Source organism: Dermacentor albipictus, chromosome 1 (assembly GCF_038994185.2).
Source record: "Dermacentor albipictus isolate Rhodes 1998 colony chromosome 1, USDA_Dalb.pri_finalv2, whole genome shotgun sequence".
In the NCBI taxonomy this organism is placed as follows: domain Eukaryota; kingdom Metazoa; phylum Arthropoda; class Arachnida; order Ixodida; family Ixodidae; genus Dermacentor; species Dermacentor albipictus.
In genome coordinates, this window is record NC_091821.1 from 465,684,085 (window position 1) to 465,699,575 (window position 15,491).

Sequence of the window (15,491 nt, forward strand, 5' to 3'; positions counted from 1 at the left end):
GGACTTCCTACTGTGGCATACCTACTTAGCATAACCCCACTGGCTTTTAGCAGCTCTTTTCCCAGAATCGGGTACCAATCAAAGGGCGAGAAATGAAGTGGCTTGCACAGGAATTCGAACCAAGCACCTCGAATACATGAATCTCATGCTCTACTGCTAAATCCATGCCACCACCACTGTGTTACATTATGCTGTAACTTAGTTCCTTATTCTATCTCCACTTCATTGATTGTTGCTGAACTCATTTGATAGCCCAAGGGCACCCACTTACCCTCTGTCTTGGCACCGTCTGGCTCGGTGAGGTTGCTCTCACCCGTCTCGCTGTCCATGGAGGAGCTCTCCTCCTTCTTAACCACCGAGAAGCTGCCCTCGAGGTCGGCAATGAGCTTGGCCAATTCATCGCGTGTCCTGCGCAGACACCACCAGCATTACATCACATCACATCACAACACACACTCAGTTCCTCCTGCAAGGAAGGAACAGACATACAATGCTGGGCTTGCAACAGAGCCTGCAATAGATGCAGCCTGCAAACTACATAGACCATATTCAGGGTTCCTCACACAATGTAAACCCATGGGAAGTGGAAGGACAATGGCAGAAAGAAAATGCAGGGACAGCTGCAAGATGTGCCTTGATGTGCTCGTGTAGAACAGGAACGGATGTAAGGCTTTATGCTTTTACAATGTCCCTTCTGACTTTGTGACGTTTTGTTGAAGCTGTACATGTGCAAAATGGAATTGTTTGACCTCCAAATCTGCACTGTGCATGACATGACCTTATCTCAGGGTCCATGGTTTCGGAATACTATGGCCGTCAATTACTTTGCCACCCGAGACCCATAACATTTCCCTGATAAGCTTAAATGCACTTCTAGAACAAGAATTAGTCGAGAGTTCGACGGAAGCCCATCTGGTGAGGATGAGACAGGACAAAGAAAGACGTACACCGACCAAGTAAAACTTAATAAAAACACGACATTTTGGCTTCCGTACGGAAGCCTTGTTCACAATGGGGTGAAGAAGGTTGAAGTGCCTACTTAAATTAAATAGGTTTTAGCATGTGACTCAAGCACTGCGCATAAGACAGGGCAGGGTTCCTTCGCTTTGATTGAGTGTGTGTCCTGTTGATTGTATCTTGAGGGACTGCAGGTAGAGACATGACTTCCAGTTTCTTTCCTGGCCAATTAGACTAGACTTCATCTAGTCAATATTGTGCATAGTCATTGCTGCATGCTCTGCCAAAGCACTCTAAACCACTATTGTTTTATCCACATCATTTTGATGTTGGTACAGCCGCTGTTTAAAATTACCCGTCTCCCCTATGTGGACCCAATATACAGGAAAGGCTTCCTTCGGCAGCTTGCCCTTCCCACCAACAAGTGTGTGCCTCAGTTTGCCCACAGGAACGTGAGCCACCTCAACGTCATACTTACACAGCACGCATGATAAGCTCTTGCTTATGCCAGGCATGTAAGGAATGGAAGCGCGTTTCTTCAGACGGGCACTGCAGCGCGCAGCAACGACTACACACAATAGTGACTGGACGAAGGCTAGTCCAATCGGCCAGGAAAGAAACTGGAAGTGACATCTGTACTTCAAGGAGAGACACAATCAACAGGACCCACACACACAATCAAAGTGAAGGAACCCTTCCCTTATCTTACGCGTGGTGCTTGCGCCACACATAATGCATGGGTCTATTTAAACAAGCACTTCAACCTTTTTCACCCCATTGTGAACAAGGCTTCCGTATGGGAGCTGAAACGGCTAGTCTTTTATGAAGCTTTACTTGGTTGGCGTATGTCTTTCTTTGTCAAGAGCATGAGTTATGTGTGCGGCCTGCTTTAGGGCCTTGGCTGGCTGGCTCAATGAGGCTACAGTTCCTACGCCACACACCATATTTATTCGAATGCAGATTTGTCTCCATTCTAGGCTGACCCCTCAAAATTCCAAAGACCAGGAAGAGAGAGAGAGAGACCTTCCTGGGAATGTAAGCTGAACGAAAAAATGCATTTGAGTGCGAAAAGAAGATGAGCTTTATAAGTTTTCAACGATCGTTGCAAGCACGTGCAATATTCGGTCGTCGTTTTTATCGATATTGCTCTCAGCTCATTTCAACTCTCAGCTTACATTGCAGCAGGTACATTCAGCAAGGAAACTTGAATGAAGGAACTTAAAATGAAGCAGCGTGCAATGAGCCATCGTCTGACTGTCCAGAAACGGTGGCTGCAAGGCTTCTAGTGTCACAGAGAAATCATGTTTAGCACTAGAGAAATAGATGCACATCCTGTGTTGTGTTTTTTCAGTTTTGTTTTACGACGGCTGTTTTCAACAACACTCGACGCCGATTTACTACTGGCCTTTAAACCCCTCCAACCACACGAGGCCTCGAATTGCTAACTGAAAGCAAGGAAAACGCACATGCACTGCAGCCTTTGCCACCCACTGCACCAAAGTGCACAAAGCAGTTTTAATCCAGCAACAATGTAAAAGAAATGTAGTTTAGCAGAATGCGTTGTTGGGCAAGTTGGTTCATTGTATTTGGAAAGATTGGATGCGCTTTGTAGACGATCACAAGGAAGAAGACAGGACAGGCGCCTGTCTGCGCCATCCTGCGCCTGTCCTGTCTTCTTCTTTGTGATCGTCTACAAAGCGCATCCAATCTTTCCAAATGTAAAAGAAGCAATGTTATACTGGCAGTTGTTCAGTTTCTATGATGTGCAGATGCTCAAAATTCTGCAGCCCTTCCAAAATTTGTGTGTTAGTCTTAAAGGGCCCCTCACCAGGCCTCGTAGTAAATTTTGGTTATATGCTGAAAGTTACGTGTCCTCTAGGGAGCGTTGTGCCAGAAAAAAATTTTCACATCGGCTTATTAATAGCTGAGATAGAAATATTTCAGTGCCGCGAGCCCATGATTTTAGGAAGCGAGCTCCACTGCATAGCGAGACACTCTCTCCGTCGCCCCGTAAGTGAAATTCCTTCCTTGCGTTCTCCCATACTGGACCTTGAGAATTGCGTGATGCATACGTGATGGGCCCTGCCTTTATTTTTTTTTTGCCTCCTTGGTCCTTTTTTTCTTTTTTTCGGCACTGCGCACGGCCTCTTCCGATTGTCTGGTTTCACGCAGCGTATGATTTTGCGCGCTGTGCACAAGGACACTTGACTAGCAGTATAATTAAGTGCTACACGAATACTAAGGCAGAACAAGCGGATCACAGAGCATGATCACGACGTTGGAACACGGTAGAAAATGGCATAGTTTCGGTACCTGCGCACATGAATGCATGACCGTAGGAACAAGCAAACAAAGTGGAAGTACATCTCTCTTGCTTTGGTGCAAAGTAAAACAAAAAACATGCAGACATTCCATTTGTGTGTTTTCTTAGTTGTCTAAACTTAAATTCGTGAATTCAAGAATTCAATCATACAATTCAATCATACAAATAACAGATGGTGCCTTGAATAATTCTTGAAGTCACGTGTCACCACGAGCGACGTCACGCTGCGGACCCGAGTACGTAGGCGCAGGGACGCGAGTACGTCACTGTCCGGCTTGGAGCGCAGTGGCCATGAGGAGAAGGGAAAATGGCGTTCAAGTTGAAATTTCGGACCTTTCCATGGCACGTGGCAATGTAATTCTTTGGAAACATGATCGTTGGCGCGCATTGTATGCTTTGCGCTTGTCAGCTCAAAATCGCCAGACCTGGTGAGGGGCTCTTTAAGAATCAATGCAATAACTCTCACCCAGCTTGCAGCTTTATCATTGGATAGATGTTCTCAACACACTGCAAGCTTCACATCCCATGGCGGCTAACAAAGACTTGTTCCCAGAAAGTTTTATGAAAAAATAAATTTGGCAGATTTCACGAACATGTGAAAATTAGCATTAAGTAAACATCCCTTTGATATTAGGTTATTTACCCAAACGTTAAAGCAACTTATGGTACTACCTGTGGAGGGCCAACTAATGTGGTCCTAGCATCGCACACAGGTAAGACAGTGGAAAATCTAAAGGGTAGTGCGGCAGTTAGCCATGGGCTTGCGTCTACTTGCCAAGAATACTTCCAGCACCCATGAAGCAAGGGGGAAGAAGCAAAGAAATTTTCGCTTTAAAGATCCAACACAATGGCACTGCTCATTAAAACAAAGTCTATGGCAGCAAAAGGTGTATTTCTTGACTTTTCATCTAATCCACTTTGTAATATAGACTTGGGATAAGGCAAACATTCCTTGTAGTCCCTCAATACTTAAATCAAGAAAGCTGAAGACTCGGGCACACACTCACCGGGAGATGAGTATCCAAGAGCGTTCATCATCGGGGTGTTCACGGTAAAGACGCAGGTTCAGTTGTGGGTCGCGGTGCAGCCAGTAGAGGTGACCGCGTACATCGCGCCCGATGGGCTGCAGCCGCAATACGTCCGCTTCCTGCTTGTTGAGCTCCGCCTTGAACTTGCTGTTGGCGTCAAACTGCAACTCAAGCAATCGCTTGAGCACGGCCAGTTTCACCGACAGCTTGGCCTTGCGGTAGCCAAAGCGCTCCAGCTCCCAGCCATCGACATTGGACCCTTGGTGGCAGAACTGGAAGGACGAGGCCGCAGCAGAGATCAGTGCTCAACTATGGACAGCACTGTCGGAACAGTCAGTTGGTGTGGTCAATTCAGAAAGCAAAACTGTCTAACTTGACGTCTGTGAGGATGGTGCCTTCTCTGTGTGCCAAAAGACATAACATCGCTTCACACTGCTAATTCCATAATGGCCAGTTTCTGATGCGAAGGTAAACCAAAACATTAAGCAAGTGATTTTCAGAGACCCATGGGAATAGGAGCCCACTTACTTCTCTCACATTTTATCTTAGGCTATTGACGTTGCTTAGTCAACTCATAAACTATTGGCTACAGATCTATGCAGCTTGACAACTCACATCGCTTAGCAGAAGATGCATTACCCTAGGATGGGAACTTCTTACCGAAACATAACTCCAGCTTAAGGTTCAATGCCTGTCACATCAGTGGGCCTTAAACACTACTGCAAGCCTGGTCAAATGCACTTCCTGAAGTATCAGCTGTCAGTGTCGTGTGCTTGCTAGACAGCAAAGTGGCCTACATCATTGCTAATTTTGACGCTGTCTCTTCATATATGTTATTTACAGTTCGGTATGTCCGGATTAAAACAGGCCTTAAGAGAGCAACTGTCTGGCAAAGACGGCAAGGCAGCTATGTCTACATTTGAAACATATCTAATGCATCGTCACCAAGAAGCAAAAATATTATTAAATGGACCTCAAGGGAAACACTATATCACTTCCTTGAGACAGGTAAAACATTTTCTAAAAACTCGATTAGCCTTTTTTTTTATGAGACAAAAGTGATTATTAGTGAGGATTATGATACCTGAACTTTCTGCTTTAAATTTCGGCTCAAACCACAGTGCCAATGAAGTAAGGGATTTGATAGAATTTTTTCATATCTGGGTCTTTCCTTTTTTTGGAAAAAAAAAAAGAAGTCTACAAAGAGCTGCCTGATTCAATTTCTGTCAACTTTGGCTGCAATATGATCTCTTTTCGGTGTAAACAGTAACTTGGTACTGAGCCAGAAGCTGTCAAATCACCAACCTTTCCCGTCACAGTAAACTATGCTATTTGTCCAGATAACTTCTGTATACGTTTCCTGAAGAAAAAAATTCACTAACCTTCAACTGGAGCTGTAAAGACATGACAGGCAAAATCCATCATTCTATAAACTACTACCTTCCATTTTTTCCCTTTCTATATTCTGCTCTCCCAACCTCACTGATGTCTCTACTGAATAAACCATGAGTTCTTCACAAGAATCACAATTTAGACATACTTTCTCTGTTCTGAAACTCAAGCATTTTGCACCAAAGCTGAAAAATTTGACAGAGTGTTCATGCGCAGGGGGAAAAAAAAGCGTCTACAAGAGCTCGAGATAGCAGGAGTCAAAATATCTTGATTGCAACAGCAGCATGCCAGACACCCTCTGCTTTCTTTGGTACTGGCCCTAACGCTTCAATTTGAATACGGATATTGGATTCTGCAAAAGAAACTTACGTAACCAGAGGAAAAAGTAAACAACAAAAGAGCTTGACCTGGTTGGAACTCGTACATAAGAACTAAAATGAAAGCGTTACATTTTTGTCGAAACACTAACAACAAATAACACTTCCCATGGTCGCCAAAATTGTCTGCGTGCACTTAACAAATTCTGTTAAGGTCTGCCAATTGGTTTCAGCTGCACGGCACTGTCGGACGATACCAGTGACAATGCCAAGGGGGGGAGAGAGTTAGCCAGAACAGTTTTGTTGCACAAAGTGTCTTCACTATATCAGAAGTATATTATAACTGAACTTTCACTCAAAACTGCCTAAAAGAAATTGAACGAGGTGCAGGAGAGATGCTTTTTTACTAAAACTGATGTGCACGGCACTTAATGGCAGAAAATGCTGAGTTAAGTTTATGTAGCGTAACCGAGATAATCACACTCTTGAAGTTCACCAAGCTATTGAGGAGGTAAGAGATGAAGCCCCTAACAACTGGGGGGTGCAGCTAGAGGTTTGCTAGCTTTTTGGTCATCCTCGCCACTAGAGGCCTCCTTTTTCGGAAGCTTTTGCACCTCTCCAGGAATCACAGTGATGATTACGCACCTTACGCTGGTGAATGCCTGCACAGCATTCTCCTCAGCACCAACTCGTTGAAATGCTGCTTCATGGTTCCTTTCGTTCATTGTTATTGAACTGAGCTGGCTAACTGGTTGTCATAAGTGAGCGGACATATCAAATATCTTTGCTGTGCCCGACATTCATTATTAATTTCATTCATTATTTCATTCACAATTTTATTCATTATTTTCCCTTTATTAATAAGCAAACATGGTGATATTAGTGAAGAAAAAATGAAAACGTGATTGGGTATATGCGAAAGAAATGCAAGCGTGATGTCTCTCATGAGACATTAAAGGGTCTCCTGTTGAGTTTGATGGCCTGTTGGCAGCTCACCAATATGTGGCACATGGACAACCCTAAATTGCAAATGTGCTTTGCACTGAATAGGCAACCTTGCAGCCTCTTTGATCCACGAGAGCGGTGTATTGACACTGAAAGTTCCTTGAATGTTGTTGCTTGGCTGTGTGTCAGCCAGGCCAGCCAAGGCACTGGCCACAATGCACATGCGAGTCCAGAATGTGCCGCTTCGAGTCGTTCTTGCTGAGTATTAGACATTTTTGCTACCAGAATACATACTTACAACTGCAAGTGAGCAAATATTCGCTTTGCTGTAACTGATACTTGTTTTGTATCTTGTACTTGTGGTTTTCTTATAGCCCAAGTATACTCACTGAGAAAAAACATGGGCAACCAAACATTATGATACCTTTGATATATCCAACAATTTGTTATATTCAGGTTTGTTACGTTGAGGTTCAACTGTGTACGTAGTTGACCAGTTCCTTTACTAGCCCTCAAGTTTGATTTTACTCTACAGTGATTCCCTTCACTCTGCTCCCCCACCCACGGCTATGCACTAGTCTTATGTTGCACCTTCTGCCTATAAAGTGTTAGCGCCGCCAATGCAGCGCACTAACTGGCTTCTGCCTGTGAAGGATCCCGAATCGGGGGAAATAAAAACCCACATCATTACACGATGGCATCACAATATGGGCACAACATAAATTCAGCAAGAAAAAGAAAGCCTTCAGTGTTCTCTCCTTACAAGTATTTCTCTCCCTCTCAATAAACACTGAATGTGCTCAAAATGAGCAACAGGCTGCTTTGTTTTAGTGCTGTGGTGCGAACAGTACTAGCATCACATGCAACACAACTGTAGCACGCTCTGTAGCACCAACGGTGCATGCAGGTGCTCCACTGCGCATGATAGCACCCACCAACATTTTAAAGATTAAAAACATGAGACCTGCCACAAAGAACAGGTCTTTGTCTGTTCTCTCAGGTACATTTCTAGGGCGTAAGATCAGCTTATACTCGGTGACAACTTTCTATGGCAGCACAGCCAAAGCTACGGAGCTGAAGCCCATATTTTTTTACTGTGCATTTGCATGTAGTCCGCTAATGTAAGCAACTGGAAGCCAATTACTTCATATATTAGAACTACAATTTCTGCACACAAGATTACGTCAAATCACATAGGAGTTGTGCATGTTCCCGTTTCCAGTGTGCCACGTGGTATGTTTTGACTGGGAGCGAAAGTGGTGTGCTGTAGCTGCTAGTTGCAGAAAACATAACTCTGCTCGTTTGGTCGTATATATAGGTTCCGATCTCCAGCACCTTCCGTGTAATAAACACGCCACATTTATCTGTATGACACATAATACTTAATGCTATAATGAATTACATGATGCATAGCTACATCTTTCTTTCATCTGTGATGCGCTATTTTTTTGTTTGGATGTGAATGCTAGCAGTGAGAGTGGGCTCCCTCGTCTTTGTAGCACTGCCTGCTATGTATGAAACGGAATAAAGGTTTGTGTGGGTGAGGCCTTGTTATGATTTGTTTGTGAGGCCTTGTTACAATTCCCGTTACTGATGAGCGCCACTAATTGGCTCGAACAGCAGGGCCTATTCCCCTGCAACAAGGGCCTGCACACCAACAGCTTGCTGTATGACTATGCTCATTGGTGCTGTCTGTCCACACTACCTTCATTCTGCTGACAGACGTGCGAGTGACTGCTGCATTAACAATGCAAAATGCTTTATAAATAGATAGAAGATGTCAGTGGAATGAGCTCTGCAAACAGCTGTAATTGCAGACTCATTTTTAATTCCATAGCTACCATGCAACAGCAACGAACCAATTTCCCAACCCTGCAATCCAATGAGACACTTGCGTAGAAGTTGCGGAAGTTTCACCTCCCCGACCACACCCTGCTAAACAATCTATGGGCAAACTGAAGTTGGTGCTTCTGTCGATGACTGACGGAGAGCGCATCAATGCTACAAATCACAAGAGAAGTTTCTTCCCTCCAGCTGCTTTAGAAAATCAGGCCATGCCTCCTTGAGGATTGTCTCCATAGAAATGAGATAGAAATATGCCCAATAAGTTGGAACCTCGCATCACAATGGCATCTATTCTGTTTTCACTATGTCCTGTCTCGGTCCTGCTAGCTACAACACTTTCACACACTGAGTCTGTGATGACATTTGTGTCTTGTAGTAGGGTTTCTCATAATCAATGGTTAATCTAGTCACGTGACTAACCATAGCGCCAGTACTGTGGGCGCTGGCAAGAGAGAGAGAGAGACAAAAGGGGAGGAAAGACAGGGAGGTTAGCTAGTGTAAATACTGGCTGGCTACCCTGTGCTGAAGAAAGGGGTAAAGGCGCTGGCAAGCATCGGCCAGGGAGCAAATGCAGGCTTTCATTGTGAATTCTCATTCTTTAAATGGCAGTGTATGGCCAAAACGATCGTGCCACCACTTGCCAATAACCTATGAGGGCAAGGTTAGGGTGTTGGAGCACAGCTACTTGAGCGACTTCGCTCCACCACTTTGTCTGATCAGCGCTCTCAGGTCGTCACTGCTAGAAGGCAGGGAGGCTTAATGATTTCACCCATGCAGCATCACAGGAGAGATGATGAGGCATCTGCTGATTACAGGTTTGAACAGAAAGTACCTGCCATCATGTACTACTACAGCATTTTCTGGCCAAGAAGGTGGAACTACAGAGAATGACTGCAAATACGAAAAGTATGAATGCATCTATGATAAATAATGCACAAAGGAATAAGAACACAATGTAAGGAAGACTGTCCTGACTGAAAAGAGATTTGTTTAAGATGCTTGTAAATGTGGGGTGAATTTTGGTGAGGTCTGCTCTATCTTTATAACCTTTTAGTATGTTGATGGCCACGTAAGACGTTTGCACGTACCTTGTATCGTCTCCCTTGTTTTTGGAGGGGGATGTGTGACGATGCATTCTTTCTCACTTTAACGCTGCTGATTGCCCCGGAACAAATGTTGGTTCTGCCACGAGAGTGTTATGTCCTTGACTTCCTTGCTTTGTGTCCCCGTCTTTAAAGCGAGCTTTCCTGACAAACCGTTCCAGACTTTCCTGACTTGTGGCTGTCTTGCCGAACAAGTGCGTGCCTCACGTCACATATCATGTGCATGTGAGATCACATTTGCGTGAGAGCATGAGTGCGCGAGAGCCTGTGCACAGGTGCCAGCTTCCTTTAGGCCAAGAACATAGAAATAAAAAAACGAAAAATAAGTCAACTTTACCCCTGTCTTCCGCATTGTGTTTCTCTCACCATACATCTGTTCTCATCATCCTTCCCTCGATAAACATCACATTCATCCTTGTGACATCACTGTGCTGAAATCCCTCCGTGCCCATTTGCATGAACAGCTGTTTGTATCTATGCTTAGACTGTGAACGGTTTAGTACTTAAACGTAAACGCTGTGTCACACTGAAGTTGTGATTGGTATGGTGCATAAACATAAGCATCGTATGAGATTACACATTGCATAAATGACAACAAAGCGCTACTTTAAAGAGATTTTATTATGTGTGTCGGACCTGCATAATTATTTTTGTGCGCCTCTTATAATGAAACTACGGATGCTGAGCTTCAGCGCACGTAGTCCAAATTGTACGATGGAGTGTGACACAGGTTTATGATTCTCTAACCTTGCCCAGCCTGTTCAATTTCTGGAAGACAGCCACGGTTAAATCAGCATATACTATGCGCACCATCTGCTTTGTCGCAAGTCTCCAGGGCGAGCTGAATAGTGGGATAGCTCATGACAAATGGCCGCAGAAAAGATGCAAGTACTATTTCGCTTGTGAGTGATGCATAAACCATGCGGCAATCCCACATATCTACCAAAGCTCAGCAAACGATGGAATAGAATAAAACAACCATGCCGACTAGCGAATATTTCACATCCTTGAAATGCTATGCTAAAGCATAACGAATTTCTTTTTTCTATTTCTCGCATTAAGAAAATATGAAGGAAACGAAAAAAAAAAAATATTTAAAGCAATGATCGGTCGGTTGCGTAACTTTCCCTTCATAGTACGAAAATGTTGTCAGTCAGTACGGGAGTTCAAACAGCAAAAGCAAGACATATTTTCATACAGTTTCTCATTTCAAACACTGTGAAACAAGCAGGGCCAACCTTGATGAGTGCTTTCTCCCAACGGTCTCGCTGCACTCTCCGGTTTGCTTTCCTCAGGAGGTGAACATGCAGGTCTATCAGGGTCTGGTCCACTGCGTCCCACATGGCAAAAAGATACCATCAAAGTTCGTAGCGATTCTGGTGGAAAATAGCACACCTTTAAATAGGACTGTCTTCAACGAGCAAACATTTTTTTTGCAAACAAGTGAAAATAGAAACGAAAAAAAAAGGCTTAGCAAGTAAAGCACTACAAAGCTGTTAACTGGATTGGACTGGCTCAATTTTCGGACTAATACTTTACCCTTAGAAGAGGACTAAAAAGGAACACAGGACAAAATTGATGGCTTCCTTCTTGACTGTTGACTGTTCTTCAAAAAGCTCTTTTCATGCATCGCAGTTTAAAGGGTCACTAAAGAGGAAAGCTCAGATGTATTCGTAACTTTAACAATGTATCAGGAAAGCCAGCCCCTCCTGCCATGAGGTGACGCTTTGCCACAGCATCATGAATTGTTACACTGTTTGTTCAGTCCTAGTTAATCTTTAGTCATTAAAGATGGACTACCTCATATTCCAAAAGAGGCAATGACTCAACTAGGTAAGTTTCGAAAACACTGAACCACAATGAGCACTTGTGTTTGGGTCACGATATCGCAAACATGAGAAAACACTCTGAATTCTGTGATGTCACAGTGACATACAGGCACCAGGTTTCATTATGAAATTCTGAAAAATGAAAGTTTCGCCTTCATTTTTTTTTTACTGTTCAACCTCTTACTATAAAATTGAAGAAAAAATTGCTTTTAAGGAATACTTTATCAGTCAAAACTGATTTGGCATTTCTTGTGTGTGCTGCTTTAACGGTGGTGGAACAAAATATAGTCACACATAAAAAGGCTATTCCCAATCACGGAAAGAATGGCTGACAAGAGAGATTATGTTTAACCCTTGTAATACTGACACATGTACTTGTTTATCTTTCTCGGGCAACCACGTTTCACTGCCTAACAAAAGTTAACGCGCAGCGCAGGACGCACCTGCATGTATCGGAAGTTTCTGGAATGTTATCGATGGTTCCATCTGCTGTCTGTCACTGAACCTTGCGTAATGTGATTGCCTGCATGCGCGATGCGAATAGTGTAGGACTTTATGGAAGACGCACGGGTTCCAGCGATTACTGTGGAACGTCCGATGACTGATGTATAAGGGCTCATTCACACCGGCGACTGACAGTGGTCGCGCGACCAAGTTGGTCGCAATGCGACCAGTCGCAAATGGTCGCCTTTCTTGAAAAGGGACCATTTTGGGCCAGTCGCTCTCTGCGCGATTTTTCAGTCGCGCGACTGTGGTCGCAAAACTGATAAACCAATCAGCGGCGCACCGGAAGTGATCTTTCATGTGTCTACATCCGGCCTCCTCCCGCGTCGCGTTCAAATTCCGCGTAGATTCCGAGAGTTCTCGCTGAGAACGATAATCTCCGGGATTGCGACTTGCGGGTCGCGCTCAGCCGGGCTTGCCGGTGTGAACATCAGTCGCCTTCGGTCGCTTTTTGATTGCGAGTCGCAAATGGTCGCGCGACCTCCTCAAGTCGCCGGTGTGAATGAGCCCTAAAAGCCGCCACGCTCGACCCGCTGATCATATTTTGATGATCGCCAACTGTGTTCGCCACTGTCGCTGTTCTTTAAGTGTAGCCTGTTTTTGTGGGCACAGGTTTGCCCAATAAAAACTAGTTTCGTCTTTCACAGTATTGCTACTGTGGTCTTTATACATCACTACCACGTGACAATATTAACATTGCAGTAGAGGGGACAGCCAGATGTAAGAAAGCCAAAAAAAAAATAAATGCTTTTAAGCTTGGCTGAAAAGAAACTCCATGACCTTTTTAAGCATCTCACGAAAATTGAAGGTTTTTCAAGGTTCTGAGCACAATGCTTTGACATCCAAAGGTTTGCCAAGGTTCAACAAACTATGAACTCTTCTAATGCTGATATTCGAGTTTTCTTATTGTTCCATGAACACTGAAAGTTGACCGACCAATGACTGGTGCGCTTCACATCAATTGCAGCACAATATTAGGCTCTTTTTCTTTACTCACTTATTTATGTGTTATCAGTACTGGCATTGCCGGAAAAGGCGTACAAGAGAAAAAGAAAAGAACTGAGGCCATGTCATACAGTCAGACGTCACATAGAAAGCATGAAAAAAGAATTAATAAGGTGCATTACACACACCTGCAGCAAAGCATTTAAATCTGAAATAATCTTGGGCATTAAACGAGCAGATGATGTCACCACTAAAGGCACATTAAATTGCTTTGAATCGCAAAGTATTCTTTCAAAACCACCTTCACGTTAATTTCCCAAAGAAAGGTTGATTATTACCAGCAAAAAGGTACTCTTCCTATCGCAATATCATGTACGCACTGCACCGTCTGGACGTAAGTGTGAAGTCAACTGTTTCAATGCGTTTTTCTTATTTCATTTTTTTTTAAAGAAAGTTCTCAACAGAGGCTGCGTTGATTCTGTGATGTCATTTGTAGATAAACACGTAACTGCTTCCAAGCACATATCTACAGCAATCACCAAAATCCGAGACACCATGGGGAGGTCGCACGAGAACTTGAGCAGTTTTGGAAACAGTTCTCCTTTAAAGCTTTCCATTTTTTTTTTGGCTCACCACACCAACATTTTTGGGAAGAGTGACAACCTTTTCGCTATATTTTAGAAGTTTAATTTAGCAATCAAGCTAACTGTTCCTCTCTAGTGTCTCCATACCAGCATGCATATATAATGAGAAAAGGTGATTTCTAATACATGCAGAGGTGATGATACCATGACATTAAAAAAAAAAGAAAGAATGCTACATTTATTGAAAAAACAGGGGCTGGTAGCCATACAAAAATAAAAGATTTTTCTAGCGTTGTTCACAGCCTATGATGTAATTTTACTTTAACATATGTCGCCTCGGCATTGATGAAGGATCCTTTAGCAGTGTGTGTAAAAAAAGTTAAGCAAATAAACTGAAACAAATTATAAAGTTTGGTAAAAACATTTTTGCTACATTCGGTACAAAATCGCAAATAACCAATTAGGTTGACATACACCTGTACAAGAGTGCCAACAGACAAATTAAGAAATATAGAAGCTATGAGCTTGACTGATGTGCACAAAACGTTGTTTAACAAGCCCTCATCCTGTAATGGACATAAATATAGGCTGCTGCTGATGATGATAAAGTCCCAAAATAATATTCCTTAGGGCACACAACAGCAACATTCTTCATAACAAGAAAAAATCTGTAATTTCCAAAGATCATAGGCTACCGGAAAGGCCGAAGGCAATGTAGAGCTTTAGATTTAGCATTAATTTAGCTGTATTTACCACGGAGTATACACAAACGCCCAGTGTGACGACTTGAAACGAGAAGCGGAACTAACATGCAGCCCGATCACACGCATCAGCACGCACCACATGACACGCGCTTTCGGATGCGGCGCGCGCAATGCGGTGGAGCCGACAGCCGCGCGTTCCAGTGTCGGCCCGCCCACAACGTTTCCACACCACAGCGGCCGCTTACACTAGCTTTTTTTTTTTTTTTCCCTGGCGATCTACAAGCCGTGGTCAGTCTATGCGGAGAGCACCCTTGTAAATGAAGCGGCGGAAATCGCTGAACACACACGACACGCAAAGCAACCAGCGCACGAGACGACGGTGTCGAAGCGCCGGCGGCGGTGCAGACGACAAAAACTGCTGGCGTGCGCAGAAGGCGGCTCTAACGCCGGCGCTAGCAATATCGTTACTCAACGCGTCTCAAGAGGCGCCCAAGTCCTTCGGCAGAGCGCAGTCCCGGCACTAGCCGTTAGCGGCGATCACGTCGATGTGATAAACGTTACGTACATACTACTCTCAAAGCCGCCTTTTTCCCCCTTTCGCTGGCAGCAGCGCCCGCGTGTCGGACTCTTGCGCTCTTGCCAGCGGGAGGCGCTTCCGCTTATTTTTCTTTTCGCCGTTTGCTGTCCCAGTGCGTTCCGGTCAGCTTCGAACAAACAGGTCTCCCCGATCCGCCGTTTCGAAGCGCGCCGGGCACGCACAGCAACGCCTTTACTGCCGCTGCGGCGAAAACGACAGGTTGCTACAATCACAAACGGGAAATTTCCGACGATGAACACGTGAACCCAGGCCCCCAACCACGCTGTCAGCGCAAACTGCGCGGCTGCTAACAGCGGCGGGCGCCGATGGTCGGCGAGCCGTACTACTCCGTCGGCTTTACGGTGCACCCATCATCGCTAACCTGCAAAAGTCGGCAGCTGCTGGGTGACCTACGCGCGTCGGGCTGTCCACCGGCAT

General features: G+C 44.4%; 1 protein-coding gene across 1 annotated transcript in view; it reads right to left on the reverse strand.

The window, feature by feature from the left end:
* LOC135905615 (microtubule-associated protein futsch) overlaps positions 1 to 15,491 on the reverse strand; it is a 70,685-nt gene that overhangs the window by 54,662 nt on the left and 532 nt on the right. Inside the window, exons 2-4 of the mRNA XM_065436571.1 lie at positions 11,149 to 11,240; positions 4,288 to 4,580; positions 272 to 408 (exon numbers count right to left, since the gene is read on the reverse strand). Of these exons, the coding sequence (XP_065292643.1) occupies positions 272 to 408; positions 4,288 to 4,580; positions 11,149 to 11,240 (522 nt within the window). The remainder of the gene's footprint in view (positions 1 to 271; positions 409 to 4,287; positions 4,581 to 11,148; positions 11,241 to 15,491) is intronic.